This window comes from Xenopus laevis, chromosome 8S (genome assembly GCF_017654675.1).
Source record: "Xenopus laevis strain J_2021 chromosome 8S, Xenopus_laevis_v10.1, whole genome shotgun sequence".
Taxonomy (NCBI): Eukaryota; Metazoa; Chordata; class Amphibia; order Anura; family Pipidae; genus Xenopus; species Xenopus laevis.
In genome coordinates, this window is record NC_054386.1 from 79,717,508 (window position 1) to 79,745,062 (window position 27,555).

Genomic DNA, 27,555 nt, shown 5'->3' on the forward strand with positions numbered 1-27,555 from the left:
GCATAGTAAAATGAGTAATTAAAAGAGTCGCATTAACAATACACCTGTAGCCTTACGGAGCCTTTGGTTTTTAGAAGGGGTCAGTGACCCCCATTTGAAAAGAGTCAGAAGAAGAAGGCATACAGTTTAAAAACAATAAAAAAATGATTAGAATTAGCCATTCTGTAACATACTAAAAGTTATCTTAAAGGTGAACTAGCCCTTTAAGAGCAGCGCCTCACACCGAGTCACACTTTGTAACAATAAAAGCGACCAGGCGCCGTTTCCCCTTAGTTGGTTTAGTCCCCCTCCTTGACGCTACTAACATAGAAGTTCTCAAGAAAAGCTTCGTGGCTCCGCCCTCCAACATCCAGGAAACAGCTATGAAACACTGAACTTCAACTCCATAACAACCAGCCTGCTGGCCGTGTCGTCACTGTAAAGGGAAGTCACGTGTCATTACAGGCAGCGACAAGGGGATTTCCTTAGGCCCAGTCGACGTGACGCGGTGGGAGACTTCCAACCAATGGGAAGAGCGAAGAGGGGGAATTCCAGAGTGAAAAGTGAGCTCCGGGATAAGTGGCTGGCTGGGCAGTTGGGGTTCGTCCGTGGTTAGGGGGGTGTGTATAAGCGCTGCCAAGCCACTCGCATGATAAGGGTTCACTTACAAATGTAATATTTCTCAGCTTTTAATTACGCCTTTGGATAAAAGAAACACAATGAGAGAACAGGGGAGGGAAGGTAAGTGCGCGATTGTGTTTATAAACTTCCACATGTTCCCCCCTGGGAATTCAATAGATTCCTCCACATGATGCACAAGTACAGCTAGCAGCTTTTCAATTTGCCTTACCCTGATACCTAGGAGTCTCCTGTCTGTGCTCTGCCTTGTGCCCGGCACAGTTACACAAGTCTGTGCTTTATAGAAGTAATTGTCATTCATGTGCCTGCCTGTTGGGTTGCTTTCATGTAAATTACAGCAGGTTCATTTCAGCTGGTCTGGAATGCTGGGATTTGTAGTTCAGCACCACCATGATGCCCTTAAAATGTAAACTCCAGTTCTCAACACATAATAAACAACAGCTTCCTCCTTAGCGCAGGCAGCTTCTGTAAAATGCTGGTGTCGACTCCAGGGCACCCCTGAAATGTCTAATTAATTAGGGATGCACCAAATACACTATTTTGGATTCGGCCGAATTCTTCACGAAAGATTCGGCCGAATACCGAATCCGAATCGTGGGAAGCAGAAAACTTTTTTTACTTCCTTGTTTTGTAACAAAAAGTCATGCAATTTCCCTCCCCACCCCTAATTTGCATATGCAAATTAGGATTCGGTTCAGCTGGGCAGAAGGATTCGGCCGAATCCGAAAACTGCTGAAAAAAGCCAAATCCTGGCCGAATCCCACAAGCGAATCCTGGATTCGGTGCATCCCTATAATTAATGTTCTGCTCATAGCTGTAGGGTAGAACTACAGGGGCGTTTTGAAATCTTATACCTTCCGTTGTGACGTGAGGAAGCGCAGGCGTCACATTGGATGCGCAGAATCGATGGTAACTAATAGGAATGTCGGACGTTGTCGCAGCGTGCATGCGACATGACACGACTGTTTGATGCGAACGTTGCATGTTGCGTCTTCATCCGACAGTTGTGTCATATGCAAGTGACAATGTTCGACATTCCTATTACTTACGTTGTGACGCCTGCGCTTCCTTGCGTCGGAACTAAAGGTATCGGATGTCAAAACGCCCATGTAGTTCTACCCTTAAAGGGGACCCGTCACCCAAAAAAATTATTTCAAATCCTATTTTATCATGTTAGTTAAGCAAAATAAACTTTATTTACACCGTAAAAGTTATTTAAATCTTGTTTCCATCAGTCAGGGAATTCATAATTATAGCAAGCAGGCAGTAGCCATTTTTTGGACACTGTTATTAAGGCAAGCCTTGTATCATCTCAGAATCTTGTTGACCCAAAATCTTGCGTACCAGAACAGGGGACCCGATGTCCATCCCCATGCCCTGGCTACACAATTAAATGGTGAAGAGAACAGGGGAATGTGGGGAGAGCAGTGACTGAATGGAAAGTGAAAGTGATTGGATCATAACGAAGGGGGTCAGATCGTGGGACCGCATCAACAAACAGATGCGGCCGCGATCAGACAAAATTTTTAGTCCTCGGTCTGTCGGCAGCTTTTATCAGCCCGTGTATGGCCACCTTTAAAGGGATACTGTCATGGGGAAAAAAAATTTTTTCAAAATGAATCAGTCAATAGTGCTGCTCCAGCAGAATTCTGCACTGAATCCATTTCTCAAAAGAGCAAACAGATTTTTTTATATTCAATTTTGAAATCTGACATGGGGCTAGACATATTGTCAATTTCCCAGCTGCCCCCAGTCATGTGACTTGTGCTCTGATAAACTTCGATCACTCTTTACTGCTGTACTGCAAGTTGGAGTGATATCACCCCCCTCCCTTTCCCCCCCCCCCAGCAGCCTAACAACAGAACAATGGGAAGGTAACCAGATAACAGCTCCCTAATACAAGATAACAGCTGCCTGGTAGATCTAAGAACAACACTCAATAGTAAAAACCCATGTCTCACTGAGACACATTCAGTTACATTGAGAAGGAAAAACAGCAGCCTGCCAGAAAACATTTCTCTCCTAAAGTGCAGGCACAAGTCACATGACCAGGGGCACCTGGGAAATTGACAAAATGTCTAGCCCCATGTCAGATTTCAAAATTGAATATAAAAAAATCTGTTTGCTCTTTTGAGAAGTGGATTTCAGTGCAGAATTCTGCCGGAGCAGCACTATTAACTGATGTGTTTTGGAAAAAATTTTTTTCCCATGACAGTATCCCTAATCTCTTGTTTCCATTTCTCCCTCCATGGTGCAATCACCCAAACAGCAGGCTTTCTATGTTTTAATTAGGTCAGTATGTAAAAAGTGATTAACTCTTGTAGCAGTATAGCAGGTTCTATATGTGGAAAAAATAATATATTGATATAAATAGACTTGCCAGGGTAGTCCATAAGCACTTTGAGTCCCCCAGCAGGGCTATATTTAGGGCCCAGTTATACAGAAACATTTAGCAAAATCAAAAAGCCTATATTTGTTCTGATCCTAAAAGCCTCCAGACGACCCGCTGCACCCCTGCTACAGTATGTCTGCCCCTGGTTACAGAATCTTCACTGATGCACAATAACAACAACACTTTTTTTTTTTTTTTTTAAAAAAAAGCAAAACATTTTTGTTAGAATTTTCACTCAGGCCCTGTGATTTATAGCTATCCCACTTTTTCCGTTTCTGTTCTGATGTCACATTCACTGGATTTTTATTTCTGTATAAGCACATGAAAACACACAGAGAAATGCATTTTAGCAACACTGTTACTGTTTGGGGGCACGGACGTCTTCAACTGAAGCTGTACACCCATAGCAGGGAGATAGGATTGCTAGTGAGGAGAGAACAGTATCATAAACAAAATTCATTTAACATTTTAAATTAAAAAACAGCTTTTTGGTAAAGGTTTATGCAGAGTTGTGGAGTCGGAAGAAATTTTGGGAAATTTTGGGTATCTGGTGTCGGAGTCACCAAATGTACCAGCTCGGACTCCTAATAACTTTAACATGCACTGTTAAAACTGACATGTTTGCTTCAGAAACACTACTATAGTTTATATAAATAAGCTGCTGTGTAGCCATGGGGGCAGCCATTCAAGCACAGGATACACAGTAGATAACAGATAAGTACTGCTATAGTTTATATAAATAAGCTGCTGTGTAGCCATGGGGGCAGCCATTCAAGCACAGGATACACAGTAGATAACAGATAAGTGCTACTATAGTTTATATAAATAAGCTGCTGTGTAGCCATGGGGGCAGCCATTCAAGCTGGAAAAAAAAGAAGAGGCACAGGTTACATAGCACATAAGAAATAAGCCTTGTCCAATACAATGGTGTTTTATCTGTTACATGCTGTGTATCCTGTGCCTTTTCTCCTCTTTTCAACTTAAATGGCTGCCCCCATGGCTACACAGCAGCTTGTATATATAAACTATAGTAGTACTTATCTGTTATCTACTGTGTATCATGTGCTTGTATGGCTGCCTCCATGGCTACACAGCAGCTTGTTTATATAAACTATAGTAGTCTTTCTGAAGCAAACATGCCAGTTTTACCAGTACAGTACAACAGTACATTATATAGTAAATAATGTACCCCTACTGTAAAATATAAGGATTATAAAAAATAAATCATATACACGTTTTTAGTTACAAGTGTCTTTTAATTTTAGGGTCTTCTTTTTTGTCTCAGCAACTTGGACCAACAATTGGTGAGTGACTAGTGTTTCTTTATATGTGGTAGTAATTGTGTGTACCAGTTATTATGCAACTCTTTGTGGTTACTTTGAAAGTCTTTGTTAATGGGTTTCAGTACTGGTCTGCGTGCTTCTAATAAAGTGCCATTATAGTGAACACTTTTGCACATTAAAACCAATAAATGCTGGTAATTATTTTTTTTAGAAAACAAGTATTTTGGGGGGGGGGACCAATAATAATGAGGGTTTCACTGCAGGTAAAGTACTAAAGAGACTCTGACATATGCTGCTGCAGCCAGCGTTGAATGGAGTAGCAGTATGGAGCAGTATCATAGCACTATGCTTTATGGCTTGTCTAGCTTGTTTATATAGAAGCTTTTTTCATTGAGAATCTGGCCCTTTCCTTAAAACAACTTTACACATATGTGTATGAAAACATTTTTCTATCAATCATCCTACAAAACAGGTTAATCAAGGAAAAAATTAAAACTGTCGTATTCAAAAGTTTATATATCCTTTGTGCATTGCCCCTTTAAGCATGACAGCTTTCGGTCTTTTGTGATCGTTGTGAATACGCCAGTTTATTTAGTCGTGCAGTAAAACCTCCCATTCTCTTTGGCAAAAAGCCCCCAGTTCCTGTAAATTCTTTGACAGTCTAATATGAGCTGCATGTCTGAGATCTTCTCAAATTAGCTTAATAATGTTTAGGTCAGAAGACTCGAGAACCTTGATTTTTTTACTGCTGCAGCTGAAGGGTTGTCTTGGCCTAATATTTTGGATTATTTTCATGTTGGATAGCCCAAGTGTGCCCCCCATGCACAGCTTCTGGGCTGATGAATGCAAATTGTCCTGCCAATATTTTCTGATCATATTCTGCTTTCATCTTTCCATCAGTTGTTTGCACCCCAACAATTTCCTTCCAGTTGTGTCTGAAGACTTTCTTGGTCTACCAGACAGAAGCCCTACTTGTCTAATTCTTGAATTAGAAAATCCAAAAGCTGATTTTTTTTAGCAGTACTGATTGGCATTTTCAAATCTTTTTTATATCTGTTTCCTGGTGTATAAAAATTAAACTATTTTGCTCACATATTTTTGACATTCATTTGTTTTTTTTGCTTTCCCCACAGAGCAAAGTCAGTGCAGCCTGACAACCACATAGCATTTTCTGTTGCTAACTGGATATAGGAAGAAAAGGAATGCTAATAAGTAAAAAAAATTACAAAATAAATAAAGAAAACCAGTTGAAAAACTGATTAGATTAGGTCCATGTATAACCCTACTAAAATTAAAGTTAATATTAAGTTACCCTAGTCCTTTAAGTGTAATTAGGGTGAGGAAGGGGGTGAAAATCCTTAGATAGATAGATAGATAGATAGATAGATACTGTAGATAGATAGATAGATAGATAGATAGATAGATTAGAAATATATATATATATATATATTAATGAGGCTGTGACCACCCAATACATATAGACAAATATATATTTAAGCTGGCCAACTACGTCAAAGTCATCCCATATCTGGCCATGGGATGACCTTGACGTAGTTAGCCATCTTAAATATATTGCAATATATGGACAAACAATCCCTGTTTTGTTTAAAGGGTAAGGCATTTTTCAGTAGCACAAAATGTCTCTGTCTTAAATATATTGATAATGGGTTGAGTGCAGAGTTTTGTATTTGTCTATATATATATACACACTTAATTACAGTACAAAAAAATGTCAGCCTGTTGGTGTGATTTATGTTTTGCTGAACAATGCCACAGTGTTTTAGATGATACAAAAGTACCTTGTGGGTATTACAGAAAGAGGTTCACTAATATTAAAAAGTTATATTCCTCACCAGCATTGTTTCTTTCTAACCTATTGTACCCTTTTTTAATTAGAAGATGTCATGGATCTTATTAATTCTGACCGGGATGTAATTTCTTCGCCTTCCGTGTTTGTTTGCGAGGACGCCCCTTCTAGTATCCTCAGTACTGTAACTGTCGCACATTATGTGCCCCATGAGCAATGCCCATCCACATCCTGGGCTCCTCAGCGAGAAGGTCCAAATCCAGAATTAAACATCACTGAGCAACCAAAACAGAGAGGGATGCGCTTCCGTTACCAGTGTGAGGGGAGATCAGCTGGAAGTATACTTGGGGAGAAAAGCACAGAGCATAATAAGACCCTTCCAGAGATTGAGGTGAGGATATATTACATACTTGCCACACAGTTGGTTAAAGGAGAAGGAAAGCTACGGAGGCATTTTATTGGCAATAGATTAGAACTTAAAAGTAGCATTATTTGCCAGACTGATTAGTAGCACAGACAGATATCTGTGAATGTAACAATGGGGCCAATTCACAAAAGGTCGAAAAAGTTAGTGTTATTTATAGCATGCCTTAAAAATGGCATCACTTATATCTTTAGAATTCACAATTGATTCACTAAAAGTTTGCTTGTCCTTATGGAGGAAGATGTATATAGTTATTGTGTTAGATAATATAGTAATTGTGTTCTCAGGGCCATATTTATGATATAGTCACATGGGGGTGGTCCTCGGGTGCCTATATGGTAAATATAAAACTGTGTGCAAAAATAAAATCTTCCCTACTAGCCCTAGATACTTGCAGCTTAATCTTAGGGTTGGGGTGGTATCCAGATAGGGCCATGTGCAGTTCAGCAGGACCATCCAGGCAAGTTGTGGGCAGGTTCAGATCTGGTTCATAAGGCAGCACCGGACCTAAATAAAGCCCTGCCTGTCTTTAAAATTATCTGTTCTATATATCAAAATTGGGAATCCACCTCTGATTTACATTTGGTGAAGCCTTAGGTACTCGCCCCAGTTCACAGGCGACACATATATCAAAATTCCTTGTATCCAAAAGATAGCTGTCCCAAAGGCTTGCTTTTCCGTAAAAAATTCCTTTATTTAAATTATCATTAAAAATATTTGGTTACATTCAGTCCCCCCAGGCCCACCTTACGCGTTTCGCACCTTCCGGCGCTTAGTCATAGGTGTATCTGTAGACCACACAACCTCTGCGGGATTTATACCCTATCAGTCCCTCCCACTTTGTTTAAAACCAATCAAAATCTTTGAGGGATTAACCCTATTGTGTTAATTACTCTTCAACCATGCCTATATGGGGTTTAATTTCTTAATATTTTTCTTGCGTGAATATTTATAAATCCAATTACTAAGTATATATAATAGTCACTATTTATAAATTCAATCCTTAGGTATGTATAATAGTGTATCTCACAAAATTAGTATAATAACCAAACATCAGTACCACTCACTTCGCGTGCTCAGATGGAATATCCAGAATCCAGAATCTTGGAGAGGAGAGAAGTATTCTGGATATTCCATCTGAGCACGCGTTTGCCCTTAGGACTTAATCATGAATTTGATGTTAGTTGCTATACGTGAAAAGGTTAATACTGCTATCTAGATTAAAAAGGGAGCAATTGACGGTCTAGGAACAACAAATGCAAAGGAAGTGAGTGGTACTGATGTTTGGTTATTATACTAATTTTGTGAGATACACTATTATACATAACTAAGGATTGAATTTATAAATAGTGACTATTATATATACTTAGTAATTGGATTTATAAATATTCACGCAAGAAAAATATTAAGAAATTAAACCCCATATAGGCATGGTTGAAGAGTAATTAACACAATAGGGTTAATCCCTCAAAGATTTTGATTGGTTTTAAACAAAGTGGGAGGGACTGATAGGGTATAAATCCCGCAGAGGTTGTGTGGTCTACAGATACACCTATGACTAAGCGCCGGAAGGTGCGAAACGCGTAAGGTGGGCCTGGGGGGACTGAATGTAACCAAATATTTTTAATGATAATTTAAATAAAGGAATTTTTTACGGAAAAGCAAGCCTTTGGGACAGCTATCTTTTGGATACAAGGAATTTTGATTTAAAATTATCTGAACTGATTTGATGCAGGTTTATCAGACTGTTTAACATGACAATGTTTGTAATTGTTTGTGGATCACAGATGTTTGGGGGAATGACTTTGCTCCTTTTGTTAATCCTACATAAAAAAAACTGCTAGTATCATACATAATCAACGGACTGGTTAATGCTACACATATAGACAGAGGTTCTGAGGCTTGGGAGGCAGCATTTCTGTTACAAAACTACCTTAAAGGGATCCTGTCATCGGAAAACATGTTTTTTTCAAAACACATCAGTTAATAGTGCTACTCCAGCAGAATTCTACACTAAAATCCATTTCTCAAAAGAGCAAACAGATTGTTTTATATTCAATTTTGAAATCTGACATGGGGCTAGACATTTTGTCAATTTCCCAGCTGCCCCAAGTCATGTGACTTGTGCCTGCACTTTAGGAGAGAAATGCTTTCTGGCAGGTTGCTGTTTTTCCTTCTCAATGTAACTGAATGTGTCGCAGTGGGACATGGGATTTTACTATTGAGTGTTGTTCTTAGATCTACCAGGCAGCTGTTATCTTGTGTTAGGGAGCTGTTATCTGGTTGCCTTCCCATTGTTCTTTTGTTTGGCTGCTGGGAAGGAAAAGGGAGGGGGTGATATCACTCCAACTTGCAGTAAAGAGTGATTGAAGTTTATCAGAGCACAAGTCACATGACTTGGGGCAGCTGGGAAATTGACAATATGTCTAGCCCCATGTCAGATTTCAAAATTGAATATAAAAAAATCTGTTTACTCTTTTGAGAAATGTATTTCAGTGCAAAATTTTGCTGGAACAGCACTATTAACCGATTCATTTTGAAAAAAATGTTTTTTCCCATGACAGTATCCCTTTAAACAAAAAAAATTCAGTATGATAGCGTGCTGATTGCAAATGTAGTCAGGTAATAAAAAAATGGTCTTGTGACATTATAATATCACCAACTCAGTAAGTAAACTGTGCTTTTTCTTATGGGTGTTGTTATCCTGTATCTATAGATTTTTAACTCCCATGGGGTAAAACCCCTTTGGAAAGTACCAGATATTCCCAGGCCCCACACCCTCCTATTACCTGTAAACAAGCAATCCTTCTCAGTGTTTTGCCTTGTGCTATTTTTGTTTGTTGGTTAGATCATCAACTGTGATGGGCTTGAAGAAATTCATGTCATTGTGTGTCTCGTCTGGAGAGATCCTCCCCATCGCGTGCACCCCCATGGCCTTGTAGGTAAAGACTGCCATAATGGCATCTGTGAGGTCACCCTGAATCCTCAGAATGGAGTAGCAAAGCACAGGTATTTTGTAGATTTATGATATATAAGACTGCACAATAGTACAGCCAAACAGTGTACAAGACAATCTTTGTAAATTAAATGACAACCCAAATTCATTCATTATAAAGTGTTACTGTTGCTGTGTTCACAAGCGTCTGGTATTAGGAGGCACATACTGTAGGTATACACTTTCCTGTCCCCTAAATTGCTCCTCATTGAGAAGTGTAAGTTAGGGAGCACCAGCAGGGCAGACTGCAATATCTACCTACTCTATATAAGAAATCAAAAAGGGGATTAACAACTATTGCATTCAATTACACTTCCAAATAACATTAACAAATGTCAGTCACTTTAATTCAGGGGTCCCCAACCATTTTTATCTGTGAGTAACATTCAGATGTAAAAGCATTGAGGAGGAGTGCATGCAGGAAAATGTTCCTGGGTGGTGCAAAATAAGGGCCGCAATTGGCCATTTGGTAGCCCCATGTAGGCTATCAGCAGTAGGTTTTGTTTGGCACGACACCCGGTTTTTATACAAACAAAACTTGTCTCCAAAAAATAAGGAATTCAAAAATAAGCACTTGCTTTGAGTCCACTGGGAGCCACATCCAAGGAGTTAGTGGGCAACATGTTACTTACGTCACAAGCCACAGGTTGGGAATAACTGCTTTAAATCATAATTTACTACTAGTAGGCTCAAGCCATGAAAATACATTTTATTTATTATAAGACAAATTGTAACTGGTTTAATAGCTCTCTAATTTGACATTTCAACAACAATGTGGTTGCAAGAGTCTAATTTACTTTAGCAGCCAGGCAGTGGTTTGAATGACAGGCTGGAAGATAAATAGCAGAGTGCCTAAATAGAAAGATAAGTAATACAGAGTAACAATATCAACAGAAATACCTATTTGGCTGCCAGGTTGAGTGACCCCCCCAACAATCATACAGCATTTTACATTTTAAGTCAAAAAGTAATCCAAAAACTTTAAAAATGAAAAGTTCTAAGATATATATTTTAACATACTAAGGGGCAGATTTATCAAGGGTTAAATTGAAATTTCAAAGTTGAATTTTCAAGTTTTTATATAGCTAAAACTGTCAAATTCGACAAGGGAATTGTTAAAATTCGATTCGAGTTTTTTTTTAAAAAAAAAAATTCTAATTCGATTTTCGAGATTTATCATACTCTGGACCTTTAAGAACTCTAATTAGACTATTCACCACCTAAAACCTGCCAAATTGCTGTTTTAGTCAATTGGAGACACCCTGGGATCCATTTGGAGTTCTTTGCAGCATTCCTGACATTCGTCAGAAAGCAGCTGAATCGAGTTTTTAAATCGATTAAATTCATCGATTAATACGTTTTCAGGTCGAGTTTTTAAATCGATTAAATTCATCGATTAATACGTTTTCAGGTCGATTAAATTCACCTGAGTTTAAAAAATTTGATTTTTGTTTTTTTAATAGATTTTCGAATTTCGAGTTCATGGGAGTTTATGGGAGTTATTAAGAACTCACATGAATTCGAAATTCGACCTTTGATAAATGAGCCTCCCAATATTAGTGGTAATGTTTATGCCATTTACTGTAAATGTTATTTGTAAATATAATTGTTGTTGAAAGCACTGGTTGTTTATCCCTGTCTTGATAGTCCAAAGTATGAGAGAAAAAAAGAGGAGAAGAGAACGAAGTAAATTGGCCATAAAGTATACTGTATATTTATTGACCGTTTTATTACTTCTTTCTCTTTTGCGTTTTTATTTTAGTGGAATACTCTACAACAGGGAAGCCCCAACCTTTAGAACCCATGAGCAACATTCAGAAGTAAAATGAGTTGAGGAGCAACACTAGCATTAAAAATGTTCTTGGAGGTACCAAATAAGTGCTGTGATTGGCCATTTAGTAGCCCTTATGTGGATTGTCAACCTACATTGAGGCTCTGTTTGGCAGTACAACTGGTTTTTATGAAACCAAAACTTGCCTCCTATACTGGAATTCAAAATAAGGCCCTGCTTTGAGGCCACTGGGAGCAACATCCAAGGAGTTAGTGAGCAACATGTTGCTCACGAGCTACTGGTTGGGGATCACTGCTCTATACTGATCCAGGGCCACTATCCGTAATCCTTGGCCGTTTCCAATTTATTTGTCTGGGACCCCCGCAAGAGTACAAACACATAGTACCAATTTTTTGGCTATGCCCCTTACACAGGGTCGGACTGGCGCAGTCGGGGCCCACCGGGTTGTGAACCTCGGGGGGCCCCGTGTGCATGCGCAAAAACTTGTGCGCATGCGCGAACTTCAGGCCCACTGCGCACATGCGCAAACGTCAGGCCCACCGCGTGCATGCGCCAATGGCGATTTAACAGCGCCGCACATCTTTCATTTTCGTTCAGGGGGGCCAATCTAGGACCGGGACTGGGCCAGCGGGGGCCCAAGAGGGCCGGGGCCCACCGGGTTTTTTCCCGGTTTCCCACCGGCCCAGTCCGACACTGCCCTTATACTACAGAAAAACTTCACTAGCTGGGACAAAAGGTTGTAGTTGATGCATTTGTGCTGTTTTTTCCCAACCACAGCTATTATGACACAAACAAATAATTTTACAGAAAAGCAGGGGCAAACCTATAACTTCAGCTGTGGCGAGCCCAGTGGGACTGTTAAGAAGCTTCAATATATGTCTATGGAAAGTGTCTTGTTCTCCGAGTTTAGGGGCCCAATAACTAGTCATTTACCTTCTGAATAGCTTGTGTAGAAAATGCTCATATAATTCAGTAAATAGCTCCCAATATAAACAGTTGCTGTTACTCTATAATACTGTAAGTAGTTTGTATAAACATTTTAATCATTTTCAATTGTTCTTTTAATTCACTGTGGGTCAGTGGAGTTTGTTCTAAGTTACAACCCTACACACCTGCCTGCTCCTGTTACACTGCTCTGCCTTGTCATTGATTGATAGACATTTATTTTTGTGCAAGTTGTGTGTGTCTACAAAAGCTCCTTTTTAAGTTTCTCATGTTACTCGTCACTCATGAGATTTTTTTTTGCCTAAATTATATAAGTTTACATGTATGTTAAGTTTTTGGCAGGGTACCCGTTGAAGAGACGCCACTGGGAATAAATATTCACACATTTAATTTGGAAATCACTTTGGTGAAACGTAGATGAACGGGGATATGTTTGTAAAGAACTATATTTTGATATTTTTTTTTAATTAGTTTCAGTAATCTTGGCATTCAGTGTGTGCGGAAAAGGGAAATCGACTCGGCGGTAAATGAACGGCTGAAATTAAATATCGATCCTTATAAAGGTGAGCACTTTTAGATCTGCACAAAGCAAACGGCGATGTTGTTATAGTTTGGAAGCTTTAGGGAAACAATATGCTGATCATGAGGAATCTGTTCAGTGTCGGACTGGGACACCAGGGGCCCACCCAAAAACCTTTGACCAGGGGCCCACCAATTTATCTTAGACCAGGGGCCCACTCTTAGTATTATTTTTCTTCCTCTCCTCACTCGGCTATTCTCCTAGTGTCTTTTCTCTACATACTATACTCTATTTTCCATCTATTTAGCCTGTTTGTCCTCATAGAAATAGGGAATGGCCATGAAATAGGCCAAATGTTTAGCAGTAGGAGGGCCCACTGACACCTGGGCCCACCGGGAATTTTCCTGGTATCCTGGTGGGTCAGTCCGACACTGAATCTGTTTTACAAAGCTTAATATCATCTCTAAAGTGAGAAAGATGGGAGTTGTAGTTCAGCAAAGTTCCAAAGCTGGTTTTATTTGATAGGCAACATGTGGCTCAGGGAAACTAAACCGCTCCCTAGGCTCATTGCATGTGTGTTATTTAATTGCTGTAGCTTTTTTTGTTTATTAACAAACCATGATAAATTATTACCTGGGCCAAAACCTTACACTGTTCATAAACTGAGTTTTGTAATCAGTTAGTTCTGCCTCCTTCAGCCAAATAACGTGGCCTTTACTAATATTATTGGAATGACCAAGGGCAGTTTTTAACAGACTGTCATGTGGTTGGTTACCATCAGTTCCTGTGCAAGAAGTAATGGGTCCCTCCTCTCCTGTTTCCTGGCTAATGTCATCACCCTGCTATTGATCTATTAGTGAAATATGTCATTAAATTAAATGCAAGTAAATTTTTCAGCTCATGGGGTAAGTAATCAGATCCTGTAGATATTGGCCTGTCTGTAGCCAACTTTCCCATGGAATTATCAACAATATTTCCAGATTCCATCTTCTCGTTTTTCCCGCTGGCTCAGGCTGAGTTTTATGAAAGCTATGTAAAGGCTATGTAGGCAACAACAAAGCTTGCAACTGAACACTTCCAAAGCTTACGCAGAAAATAAGGTTTAAGTTTACCAGTAACATAGTCAAGAGTAATTCTCATGATCAGCCTTTGTTTACAAATATCGCAACTAACTATTCTCAGGACACGTCGCGTGTTTCCGTGTAACACGTGAATATGTACAGAGATGGCTGAAGTCGTGCAGCCAATTGCCCAATAAAGTGTATTTTAAAAGCTAAAAATAACTGTTTTGCCATTGTTGCTTTTTCATTCAGAACTTTATTGTTGAGACTCTTTAACACCTTCTCCATCATTAACAGCTGGGAAATGGCGTCTCCATGAAGAAGTAGATTTGAACGTGGTCAGACTCTGCTTCCAGGCCTCCTGTACTGGGCCGGGGTTTAAATATGACATTCCCCCTGTGCTTTCTGACCCGATCTATGACAAGAGTATGTATAGATTCTGCTTTTATTCTCTCTTGCTGGGACAATGATTCATTGTGACTCCTTTCTCAACACTAAGCAATTTTGCACCTAAGCAGTTATCCATTCTAACCTGATATTTGTTTTACTTTCTAAAATGCCTCTACAAATCTAAGAGAGGATGATATGGGTTACTGCACTGCTGCAAATTAACCAGTGTATAACTGAGCCTTCCTGCGTTCCCCAACAGGCTGAATGCATTACGTTTCTCATTCATATTTCTTCATAGAGCGCTGCATTCACTATATCATCCAATCCTTAATGGTTTATTCCATAAAGCACTGTACTTTTTAATGTATATTCTCAACACATTTTGCGTCCTGGTCTACATTCCTTTGATTTTCAGTACTTCCTACATGACATTTTGCAGTACTGCCAATGTCCCATGCAGTTTATTTTAAGTGCATTCCAGCCTTTTCTATTAATTCATTACACGCCACATTTACTATACTCTGATTATGCATAACAGCCAGTCACAAGCAGCAGCTCCGCTAATGGTACCTGCTGGTTGGTTGCTATGGTTCACTAAAACAGGATGAAATATGTGCCTATTATTATACTGGCCCCACAGTTAATCCCGTGTTGCCTTTTACTTTCTGACAGCTCTCAAAACAGCAATGTTGCTATTCCTTGCCGCAGCTACAATTATACTGCATTTATAGTTATTCTATAATGCAGAACCTCTCCCTTCATCCTCCCTATATTTCCATTTCTAAATCCCAGTACACTGTTTTGTTTATATCCTACATTGACCTTCCATTTCTCGGCCAACCGTTTGCCATGCACTTTGCCATGCTCTGTAGCTTTTCCTTCAGCTCGTTGTTATTGTCATTTGTTTTATGTTATTTCCTAGAATCTACAAATACATCAGAACTGAAGATTTCTCGCATGAACAAAGAATATGGACGATGTGAAGGGGGCGAGGAGGTCTATATCCTCTGTGATAAGGTTCAGAAAGGTAACAACCCAGTTACTGAGTGTACTGTTCAGCATAAGGATCAGGATTGCAGAATAGCAAGACTAGGAGTTAGTTATGGGTAATAAGGATAGGACATTTTCAGACAAAAGGAGGGATAGGATCAAATTTTCTCATGAGACAGCTTAAATAATACTTGCTTATTAGATGCTCTTTATAAATATCTGCAGATTATTTTGGTACTGATTATATGCAGAACAGTGACACTCAAGATCTTTTTTCTGTTGTCAATGGTAGTATTAAAACAAAATTTGCCAGAAACACGCGCTGCAGGCTACCTAGTTTGTTGGCACAATAAACCACTTTCACAGGATTCAGTGCTACAGCGTGTGTTTCTTGGAGTTATAAATGGGTCCCTGGCAGGGGTACCAGCAACTTGCACCCGACGCTACAACAAGTGGTGATTTATAATTGAGCATTGCCCGCATTTGATTGTAAAACAAGATTTCCCTTTCCTTAAAATACTGCTAGATATTTTACATAATGTACCCACTTATAATATTAGCCATGCCACTAAGGTTTTTGTCTGTGTTTATTCTGGATCACACCTACAGTATGGGGCCGATTCACCAAGGGTCGAATATCAAGGGTTAATTAACCCTCGATATTCGACTGGGAATTAAAATCCTTCGAATATCGAAGTCGAAGGATTTTAGCGCAAATAGTGCGATCGAACGATCAAAGGATTATTCCTTCGATCGAACGATAAAATCCTTTGAATCAAACGATTCGAAGGATTTTAATCCAACGATCGAAGGAATATCCTTCGATCAAAAAAACTTAGGAAAGCCTATGGGGACCTTCCCCATAGGCTAACATTGAGTTCGGTAGGTTTTAGATGGCGAACTAGGGGGTCGAAGTTTTTCTTAAAGAGACAGTACTTCGACTATTGAATGGTCGAATAGTTGAACTATTTTTAGTTCGAATAGTTCGATTCAAAGTCGTAGTTGTAGTCGAAGGTCAAAGTAGCCCATTCGATGGTCGAAGTAGCCCAAAAAACACTTCGAAATTCAACGTTTTTTTACTTTGAATCCTTCACTCGAAGTTAGTGAATCGGCCCCTATGTGTTATAGCCAAACCGAATGGCATAACTTTTTAAACCTCTCACTTGACCCACATTTCACATGTATTTCCTAGAGGATATCCTGGTAATATTTGGAGAAGATAAGTGGGAGGCTCGTGCTGATTTCTCACAGGCAGATGTGCACAGACAGATAGCGATTGTGCTAAAGACACCACCATATCATGATCTGCATATCACAGAACCAGCTTGTGTGCGTGTGTTTCTGCAGAGGATTACAGATGGCATACGCAGTGAAGGGATGCCATTTGTCTACATGCCACGAGTTAAAGGTGAGTAGGAAATTATTGGGCAATGATGTATGTTGATTGTTGAGTTCAGTCAGGTTTGCTTTCTTGTTTAGCATTCATTTGTTATTAAAGGAGAAGGAAAGGCTAAAATTAAGTAAGCTTTATCAGAAAGGTCTCTATAAATACACCAGTTAACCCTCAAAGTAATGCTGCTCTGTCCTCTGTCAAAAGAAACACAGCATTTCTTTCCTTCTATTGTGTACACATGGGCTTCTGTATCAGACTTCCCTGTTTCAGCTTAAACCTCCAGGGCAGGGCTTGAACATGCTCAGTTTACTCCTCTCCCTCTCCCTCCTCCCATCCCTGCTGTGATCTGCTCTCAGAGCTGTAAGTGAGCAGGGAGAGACTCAGGCAGGAAGTGATGTCACACCAAGCTTATATGGCAGCTTGTATCCTAAACAAACAGAGACAGGGTGTCTAGAGCTGTTTACTCAGGTATGGTAAAGCATTCTGCAGAATAAATAAATATATATAAATATAGCTGTCTAGCTTGCACTGTTGTGGCTAATCTGTTGCCAATAAACTGTCTTGGAGCTTTCCTTCTCCTTTAAGTGATATAAGGCTGAAAGCACATGGACTGTTGACTCTGCTGCTCTCAGCCTGTGTTTTGTGGAGAGAAGTGGATCTGTTCAGCTCCATTGATCTAAAGTTTCCTGTTGTGCCCAGTCAACGGAGTGGAGGTCGGCCTGAAAATGCCTACTTTCATGTTTTCGGATTGACCTCTGCTCCAACAACGGAGCCGGGGAAGGGAGCAGATACCCTTCTCTCAGAGAGAGCAGCGGAGCCAACACTCCATGTGCCCTGGTCCTAATTCTCCTTCATTCCAGATGGCTATATTGGGGAAATTATATTTCCCATACAGATTATATTTTGGCCATTCTCCCTACTTGGACATCAGAGCTACGTTTGTGGGTCTTGGAGTAGTGCTTAGGAAGTACTACTCCACTTTTTGTTTTCCCCATATACTATGTAAAATGATACAGTTTTGCAGATTCCCATCTAGTCCTTAACAGTAAGGATGACATTATTTGCAAATGAATGCTTAGGTGGTCCACATGCTGGCCTTCATATCACTACAGTGATATCAAAGAAGTGTTCCTGACTGATATAAGCCTTGAGACACTGGGGCTGGTACACCAGACAAGCAGGAGACCACAAAGATGGCAGTGTAACATAATCTGATAGGATTTGGCAATGAATCTCTTCCATGCTTTTACCCTCTTTCAGCAAGTCTGTGGGCAAGGGGACAGTTGATGTTGGTGTTCAAACGTATGTCTTGCTTTATCTCAATTTTAGATTGCAAGCTCTTTAAAACATTTGTAACAATGTGCATATTGTCTGGTTAACCATTTTATGGTGGAAAAACTCTGTCTGTTTGTATCCCCTTACTCTGTAAGTTGGTGCAGGCACTGGCTGTATCTTTATCTCTCAACTTCAAATTTGTGTTGGGAATTCTTGCCTCCTCTCTTCTGTGTGTTGCTGAATGCAGGCCATCCATATTACCTTATGCTTCATTGGCATGGGGTACCTTGGGAATTTAGAGAAAATCTATCATCTAAAAGTATAGCTTTCTTTTTACCTTTCAGATCCCAATGGTGTGCACTCTAAGAGGAAACATCGGGACTGTTCACAACTCGGTGATATAGGAGATCCTGGTGAGAATTATGCAGTATATTTTAATTTGCAGTAAACCACAATGAAAGAAGAATGGAAGTTGAAGGGGTAGGGAAGAGACATCTGTACAACTGGTTGATTAAAATAGATGGAGTGAAGAAAGGTTGTTACTTGGGGTTCTCACTTTAGCATTTGAGTTAGTGTTTATCACTCAGGTCCACATTGTAATCATTGATTCATGTGATAATTTACCCTCAGATCCACATGGGATTGAAATGAAGAGAAGAAAAGTAAGACCTAGTTATGCAGATCATTTAATCCCTCCTTACCCAGGTGAGCGTTGTTTATTATCATAAATATGTTTTCACTCTCTCTCTATCTTATTCCAGACACAAATTCTAAAATGTACTGGGGAAAAAATAGTGGCACCTTTTAGAAGTTGTGTAATATGTAAGTTGACAGCCCTGTGATGGGTTTCAGGTGGCTGCAGTGTAAGAAGCACACAATCAAGCTGAAATAAGTGGGGGTTTTTTTTCATTATGTTGCATGTACCTGCGTGCACCAGTCTGAGCACAGAGATAATAAAGAAAGCAGAGTATTGTTTGAGAAGGTGAGCCAGAAAATTTTACAAATACATCTCCAGACAATTTATTGTTCCGGTGTCCACCATAATAATATCATAACTACAGATGAAGCAGACCCCCCTCGAGGCAATGGATATCTGCAGGCCACCGCAATAAACCTGCCTTCCTCTTTGGTTTTGTGGATATCCTTCATTAAGCCATGCTGATTGCTGCTCATAATACTATTCTCCATTTGTCCGTATGATTTTATTTCAGATTGGAAAGATTATGTTAAATACTGCATGAAATCACAGAAGCATGTGCTCTATAATTGTGAAACACGAAATTGTGGATACTTGGCTCTTGTCAGCTTCCCTCTTAATTTGTAGCACATCATTTTATTTAGAGTAAATTGCTATTTAAATAAAAGTACAAGGTGGAAATATTGTTGGCCATAAGTAAGATAATAGGACACAAGGTTATTGTAAGTGGAACATAGAGAGTGGCGGCCTTCACTTGTTATCCGGCAACACAATGAATATTGTAACATAATAACATAGTAAATTAGCTTGAAAAAAAACACACATCCATTAAGTTCAACTTTTTAAAACTGTATATAACCTGCCTAACTGCTAGTTGATCCAGAGGAAGGCAAAAACCCTGTTTGAAACCTCTCCAACTTGCCTCAGAGGGGAAAAAAATCCTTCCTGACTCCAAGATGGCAATGGGACCAGTCCCTGGATCAACTTGTACTATGAGCTATCTTCCATAACCCTGTATTCCCTCACTTGCTAAACACCACACAACCCCTTCTTAAAGCTATCTAATGTATCAGCCTGTACCACTGATTCAGGGAGAGAATTCCAGATCTTCACAGCTTCACTGTAAAAAAACCCCTTCCGAATATTTAGGTGGAACCTCTTTTCTTCTAATTGGACTGGGTGTCTGTGTGTCAGCTGGAAAGACCTACTGGTAAATAAATCATTAGAGAGAATATTATATGATCCCCTTATATATTTATACATAGTTATCATATCTCCCCTTAAGCGCCTCTTCTCCAGCGTGAACATCCCCAATGTGGCCAGACTTTCCTCATAGCTAAGATTTTTCATACCTTTTACCAGCTTAGTTGCCCTTCTCTGTACCCTCTCTAATTCGGTAATATCCCGTCTGAGTGCTGCAGACCAAAACTGTACGGCATATTCCAGATGGGGCCTTAGGCTAAGGCCACACTAGGCGATAGCGCCGCGATTTGACTCGCGGCGACTTTTCGCCGCGACTTTTAAGCCGCAATCGCTGGGGAAACTTTTGCGCTGGCGTCTATGGGGAATCGCGAAAAATCGCCAGCGTAAAAACACACGCGGCGATCTTTTCTCTACTGTCGCTCGAAATTGCCTCGCTAGGCGATTTCCCAGCGATTGCGGCTTAAAAGTCGCGGCGAAAAGTCGCCGCGAGTCAAATCGCGGCGCTATCGCCTAGTGTGGCCTTAGCCTTACCAGTGCTCTATACAGTGGAAGAACTTGCCCTTGATGCTGCTGACTGGCATTGCTTGCTACAGCCAAGTTTATCATCTACAAGGACTCCAAGGTCCTTTTCTATTATGGATTTGCCTAGTGCAGTCCCATTAAGGGTATAAGTGGATATTTTTACATCCCAGGTGCATGACTTTACATTTATCAACATTGAATCTCATTTGCCACTTAGCTGCCCAGATTGCCAGTTTGTCAAGATCCTGTTGCAAGGATGCCTCACCCTGGATGGAATCAATTGGACTGGATAGTTTTGTGTCATCTGCAAATACTGAAAATACCCTCCCCTAAGTCATTAATAAACAATATCTATTCTCTTTGAGCTATTTGAATGATGGCATGGCGAATATATTTTAGAACATAAGGATACAAGCATCAGCATTTGGTTGCACGCTGAAAGTTGTAGTGGCAATAGCGACGTCTTTACTATACCCGAAATGAATGAAAATACACAACATAAAAATATCTATTAAGTCAAAGTAATGTATTCTAATTATAACCTTTTTGTTGTAACTTTTCTCAGATATAAATTTACCCCTCATGGATTCCTTCAACCATAATGAAGGTTACCACGACCTTCCTCTGATGAACCCTGATGAAGATGCATTTCACTTTCTCACTGAGGACCCACATTTTTCAGATCTCCTGACACACGACCCTTACTTTCTGGATGGTTATTCGAATCAATTTCTGCCAGACCAGGTGAATGGAGTCACAGCTCATCTTGTGGGTTCCAGCCTTGCTTTAACCGACGAAGAACAACCTTTACCAGACTGTGCTTTTAATGACAGTGGTTGCCGGAGATAACCGTATATTCAGAGATTCCAATATTTGACTCTGTTTTCAGCACTTGAACTACAAAGCCCACTTCAGTTACAGTTTGTATATACATAGATACATGTATATATATGTGTAAGAGAGCTTATAGTTCTGGGAAATATAAGGAATTTCTGTTGTTAGAGGGAGGATAAAACACAGTGATCTAAAGATTTCTACCATGAAGTCTTAATATTCCATAGCTGACAAAATGGTCCCTACTAAAGAGGTCCATGCCTCCGCAATATGGAATAAAGTTCACAAACAGAAAGACACTGAAGAAACCACTATATATTTCTAATTCTAAAAAATAGATACCACTTTTTGTATGAACTTGTAAGCTCAATAATGGACCAACATTTATTCTAGGCTGTAGAAAAGAATAAAGAGGACCTTTTAATGGGGAGAGGAATTTAGGAAGCAGTACCATTGGCTTGTCAGTAACTAGGATCACAATTGCATCCTCCAGTAAAGACAGAACTCTGGACTTCAGTGGCACTTGCTCTGTATGTACAGAGATATGTATTTAATAAAGGTAGTTTGGTCTGTTTATGTGAAAATATGGTATAGGACAGAGGGGACATCGTTTTTGCACTAGTATATGATGACAGAATAGAAGATTGGTGGTTAAAAGGATTTATTACTTAATATACATTTGAAACACTTATTTTAGCTTTATACTGTTATAACTATTGTATTACCTAAGAAGGTAGGTAAAAACAAAACTCTTCAGTTGATGCTTGCTGGCAATAGCTGATAGCACTGAGCAATACTTCTTGCAGTATTGGGAATCTGATCAAGGGCAGGAGTTTGTTGGCACCAGAACCTTTGCTTTCAACACCTGAGAATCACAGCAGAGGTGTTGGGTGCAGAAGAGACCACAAGCTAATTTGCAAGGGCCAGGTGCCCCGAACTCAGGTTGCACTGTAATCAAGCTTATCACATAATGCTTAAATATTAATTGGGCCTGTTCCAGGAAGACTTGGTATGCTTCTGACCCTGAGCAGTGAATGTGCAGTGAAGCAACTCCATGCCCTGGGGATAGGGCCCATATATGAAGATCATGGTGACCTTCAGGGCTGCAAAGTTTGTCAAGTCCACATAGATCAGAGCAAGGTGGCACAGCCTGAAGTAAAATGCATTCATTCTCCACCATGCTGGAGTTTACGGAAGTAACAAGAATAGCAACAGAAATCAAGCAAAGAGCAGGGTCCATGTATTGCAGAACGGGGCTGTCTGCCATGTTTTGTTTTTAACCAGTCTCTGTGTGAAGGTATAGAGCAATATGTATAGCATTTGTACAGGTTAATGACATATAAAGTTTGCATGCTTATACATAGTGACCATGCTCATTTCTCCATTCCTGAATATATTTGAAATGAGTATAATTAAGAAATTGAATACTCAAAGCCATTTCTCACAATGGTCTTCATTGCTGGTAGAGTAAGGGGGAAATGTAAAAAAATTTGCAAAGAGCAAAACTGTGCGAATGAAAATTCGCCCGGCGAAATGTAATGTTCTTCATTAGGCTTTTATTGCAATGCAAACCTTAATTGCGCATTGCGAACCTTTACCACCTGCTCTGGAGTTTCGTTAAATATTTTGTCGCAAACAATGGTTTGCGATTGCGAAATTTTAATTGCAAATGTTCGCAAAAGCAACTTGGTTGCAAACTTTGAGAGGCAGTCGTTCAGGTCTTTAATCAGTCAAAAATGGAGCAAACGAGGTCGCTAATGAAATATATTACATTCCCCCATATGAGTTTAAAGATAAAGAATATTATAGATGAGATAGTTTGCCTTGTATTGTTTAAATTAACCATGTTAATCGATGGAAAACATTAAACCCCTTTGTATAGGTTCACTATGAGCTGTAAAGATGACTAGCCATGATAATTGATTTATGTGTAAATTTGCACAATGACTGCATTCATCATTTTATGTACATACAGTATATAAAAAACAGGTGGAATGGTGTGATTGTTTCCTTACCCAAAAGTTAGTTATGGATTCTCAGGCTTGGAATCTGTTATATGGAATTAAAAGTGGAATAGTATTGTAGAATGAACATAGACATAAGGCAGCGTTTGTAGGGCAGGCACTTAATGAGCAATCCTTCAGGCAGAAGTAGTAAAAAACAGGTCTTTATTAAAGTACAAGTGTGTATAACAGCCTTACGCATTTCATATCCACCAATCACATTTGTACTATAATTAACCAATCAGTGGGTATTATCAAAAATCTACCGGAGTGGTTCTTGGGTTAAAATAGGATTGGTAGATTTCTGATATACCTACTGATTGGTTAATTATAGTACAAATGTGATTGGTGGATATGAGTTTAAATACTTTGCATGTGCAACGCCTATGTGTTGTGAGAACATGAAACGTGTAAGTCTTCAATAAAAACCTGTTTTTTACTACTTCTGCCTGAAGGATTGCTCATTAAAGGGATACTGTCATGGGAAAAAAAATTTTTTTTCAAAATGAATCAGTTAATAGTGCTGCTCCAGCAGAATTCTGCACTGAAATCCATTTCTCAAAAGAGCAAACAGATTTTTTTATATTCAATTTTGAAATCTGACATGGGGCTAGACATATTGTCAATTTCCCAGCTGCCCCAAGTCATGTGACTTTTGAAAAAAACATGTTTTCTGATGACAGGATCCCTTTAAGTGCCTACCCTACAAACAACACAGTGATGTCCGAAATCCGCTTTGTCTATCTGCATCTGAGCAGAGGAGCAGATTCTCGTCCTGTGTTTCCTTGAAGTTGTTTCACCAGTCCAGAATTGAGAAAGCCAGTTGGATGACTGGTGAAACGTCTTCAGGGAAAAAAGTCAGAGATGATTTGACTTATTTCTACAGATATACCATGACCTGGCTGAATGAGAATCTTCACAGACATATTCCTAGTATGTTTTTATGACAAGACTGTTAGTAGCACTTTCTAGATCAGGGATGTCCAACATGAGACCCACCATCTGCCATTACATCAGACATCGTCCTATTCCCCTCATCATTTATTAAGAGCAGTTAAAGGAACACTTTACCATGTTTATGTCCATGACCCATGTTATCCATAATAAATCGAAAAATAATCAAAGCGTACTAAAAATCATTTTACATGTAATGTTTTTAGTGGCGAATAGGAACCAAATCAATTAATTTCTACCCAAAATTAAGAAATTGTTTATTATTTGAAGAAATCAATCAAGTTAGTTTCCAGTTCAGCAGTAACATAATAACTGACGTTGGAGCAAGATACATGAACATCAGGTTCAACCCTTCTGTCGAAAACCTATATAGTTTCTAGTGGATCCAAAGAAAGGCAAAAGCATATAAAGCTGTACATTTTAGAATGATGAAAATGCCCCATTAAAGAGAGAAATCAGTAGAGGACCAAAGAGAGAGTGGAAATTATAGAAACTGTATTAGAGAGTCATCTTATGAGTTGGAGAGAATATCAAAGAAATCGCTCACAGTAAATATAAACCAATTTGACTGGATAAAGAGAAAAAAAAGTAGCTGGAGGTTGTATGGCCACTTGGGAGTGTATAGGTGATATCTTACCTTGCAGTGCCCCAGTGGCTGCTAGAAAGGCAGCATTGAAGCCCAGTCCCAGCACCCCTGCTGCAAAGAGGAGAACTGGCTGATGTGGGTGATGCGGATGGACAATGTGTCCCAGGGATCCTAAGACAAGTGAGAAACTAAGGGGAGAGTAGGGAGGCGAAGGTGGGCATAGGGGGAAAGGCGGTGGGAATGAGAGATAATGAAGGGGGGACAGAGGACATGTAAGAGAGAGAAGGTATGGGCACTATCAGACAGACTGAGCAGGGAATCAGAGAAATGACTTAGAATGAGCTGGGCAAGGAGGACAGAGAGGCAATGTTGCAGAAAGCAGGCTGAGGAGTAATGAAAGAAAGTTGTTTGGTAGAGGAGAAAGGGAAGAAGGTGTAGATAATAAGTTACGGTGAATATACTGAATGTTGATTTTAATCTATAGCAACTGAGCCTGGCCTGTAGCCCCCAACTGTTGTTGCACAATTATACCCATAGTAACTGGAGTTAATAGCTTGAAGGCTCCAGGGTGAGCATTGCTGGTCTGCACACACAGCTTATCATTCCCCTCTCTTTCCCATTGTATTTCTCTTTACATTGATTTCCAAGCTCACCTTTGCCCTTCCCTTTTCTGCTGAGCTTTCATCTTCCCTTCTGCCAGTTTTTTGCCTTCTCTCCTTAGCATTTCTCTGAACTGCTCTGCTCGCTCCCCTCCATCATGTGCAAGTCACACACTCCCCCCTTCATCTTAAGTCCCAGGGTCAGTGGCAGCTATTCACCCTCCTCATTATTTAACTGCCATGTTTCGTCCTCCTCCTACCTCTATTTCACATTTCTCTCTGCCTTTTTCTGTGTTTTTCAACTGCCTCTTATTATCTTTGCCCTGGAACTTTTACTTCAGCTGAGTGAAGAACAATAAAGTCCCATTTTTAATGGGTTAACCCCTTGCAAGAGGAGGCTGATGATGCATTTCAGTGTTGGCAAAAATAAGAACCCAAGTTTTTAACCTCTGCACTACATCCTATACAGCACTGTGCTCTTAGCCATATACTGTACATTGGTTACCATTTCCATATCAGAGGGGTGATAGATTTAATCTTTTTTTTTTCCAAAAAAATCAAGTTATTTATATTTGAAAGTAACACACCTTTATTTATATTTTAGAGTATTCCCTACTACTACACCTCCTAAGATCCGCCTGACAGTCACAGTGAGAATGTGGGCGGCATATAGAAGTGACCCACCATAACTTTTAGAAAAAGCAACTATATTTCCCTTATTTACCCATAGATATACATAAATGTATGAGAATATTGCTTATGTAGAAATACCATTCTTTATTGCATATTTGTAGTTCTTTTCATTCCATGGCAAATACATTTATTCTAATTGCATCTCAACCTAAGGCATGTCCTGCAGGTACCCTCAAGTTATATATATATATACTTGTTCAACATAGGGTCCCAGTATATCAGCGAGTGGTGCTGCAGGTAGTCATGTCCAAGAGATGGGCCGTTGTCCTGTATTCCCCAACACGCATGGTTTGTGTGCATTACCCATAGATAGACCAGCAAAGTAGTGAACGGTCAACTTATTGTTGTAGACTGAGGGATGATATAGTATGATGCAAGAAAACCATAAAACAGACTAGCAATAAAGAGCATAATAATAATAACTTTGTTTATCTTCTAGATTATCAATGTGTTTAGACTATGGGGGTCTCACGTTTCCCCTGTGGGTTTGCTGTTGTCATTTTAATGGGAATTTCAAATGGTGTAGTGATTAGAGGATCTATTATTCAGAATACAGTCATCCAGAAAGCTCAGAAATATGTCTCAGGCTCTATACCCTATACATAGTATAATTATACACTGATTAGACAATTTGCTAATATTGGTATACAATGGCTTACCTTTTATTTGGACCAGGCCCCCAAGCAATGGAAAGAATGCTAAACCCTCTTAAACCCTTGTGTCACGGGTCACACTGACCGCCTCTACAATTCCACAACTCCTAGCGCAGTTACCCATAGCACTCTTTCCTTTCATTTTCTAACTTCCAAATAGACGGTCCATAAATAAATGCTTGCTGGTGCATTTTGGCCCCTGTTTATGTCTGTGGGATCTCACGCTACTGCTGTGTGTTCAGAGTAGAGCCGACACAATACAACATGAAACAAGACAACAGCAACATCTAGTGGCAGGGACATCCAAACACAATGAATGTACTAGAATCAGTGTGTGACTAGGGTGCTACAGGCTCACCGGAAAACCGTAGACCCACTATGAAGACCATATTTACTTCACTCACCTTATTTGTCCTCCTTGTCTCTTCTCTTTACATATTATGATCAAGATTTTGCTCAGTTTCTTCTCTTTTTTTCTCACATAGAATTGGGACAGCCATACAAGGCTTCCTTTCCTAGCAGATGTATTAAAGCTCACTCATATAACTTATTGCAGTACAAACAAATTCTGCATGTAGAGAGACATGATGTTTGTGTAAGCAGGAGGGTATCCTGATGGGCCAGTCCAGTGTTGACCATTACTGTTCTTGTATGTATGTATGTATGTATGTATGTATGTATGTATGTGTGTGTGTATGTATGTATGTATGTATGTATGTGTGTGTGTATGTATGTATGTATGTATGTATGTATGTATGTATGTATGTGTGTGTGTATGTATGTATGTATGTATGTGTGTGTGTATGTATGTATGTATGTATGTATGTATGTATGTATGTATGTATGTGTGTATGTATGTATGTATGTATGTATGTGTGTGTGTATGTATGTATGTATGAATGTATGAATAAAAGTGGATGGGGTTC

General features: G+C 39.6%; 1 protein-coding gene across 4 annotated transcripts; it reads left to right on the plus strand.

Annotated features, from left to right (window-relative positions):
- Positions 1-345: 345 nt before the first annotated feature.
- relb.S (v-rel avian reticuloendotheliosis viral oncogene homolog B S homeolog) lies at positions 346-27,041 on the plus strand. 4 transcript variants are annotated; one of them, XM_018231831.2, is made up of 11 exons: positions 346-542; positions 4,276-4,314; positions 6,190-6,491; positions 9,373-9,533; positions 12,728-12,819; positions 14,135-14,263; positions 15,150-15,254; positions 16,410-16,625; positions 18,230-18,298; positions 18,516-18,590; positions 20,873-27,041. In XM_018231831.2, exons 1-11 carry the CDS (start codon positions 506-508, stop codon positions 21,154-21,156), a joined length of 1,509 nt encoding a protein of 502 aa, XP_018087320.1. In that variant the 5' UTR covers positions 346-505; the 3' UTR covers positions 21,157-27,041.
- Positions 27,042-27,555: the final 514 nt, after the last annotated feature.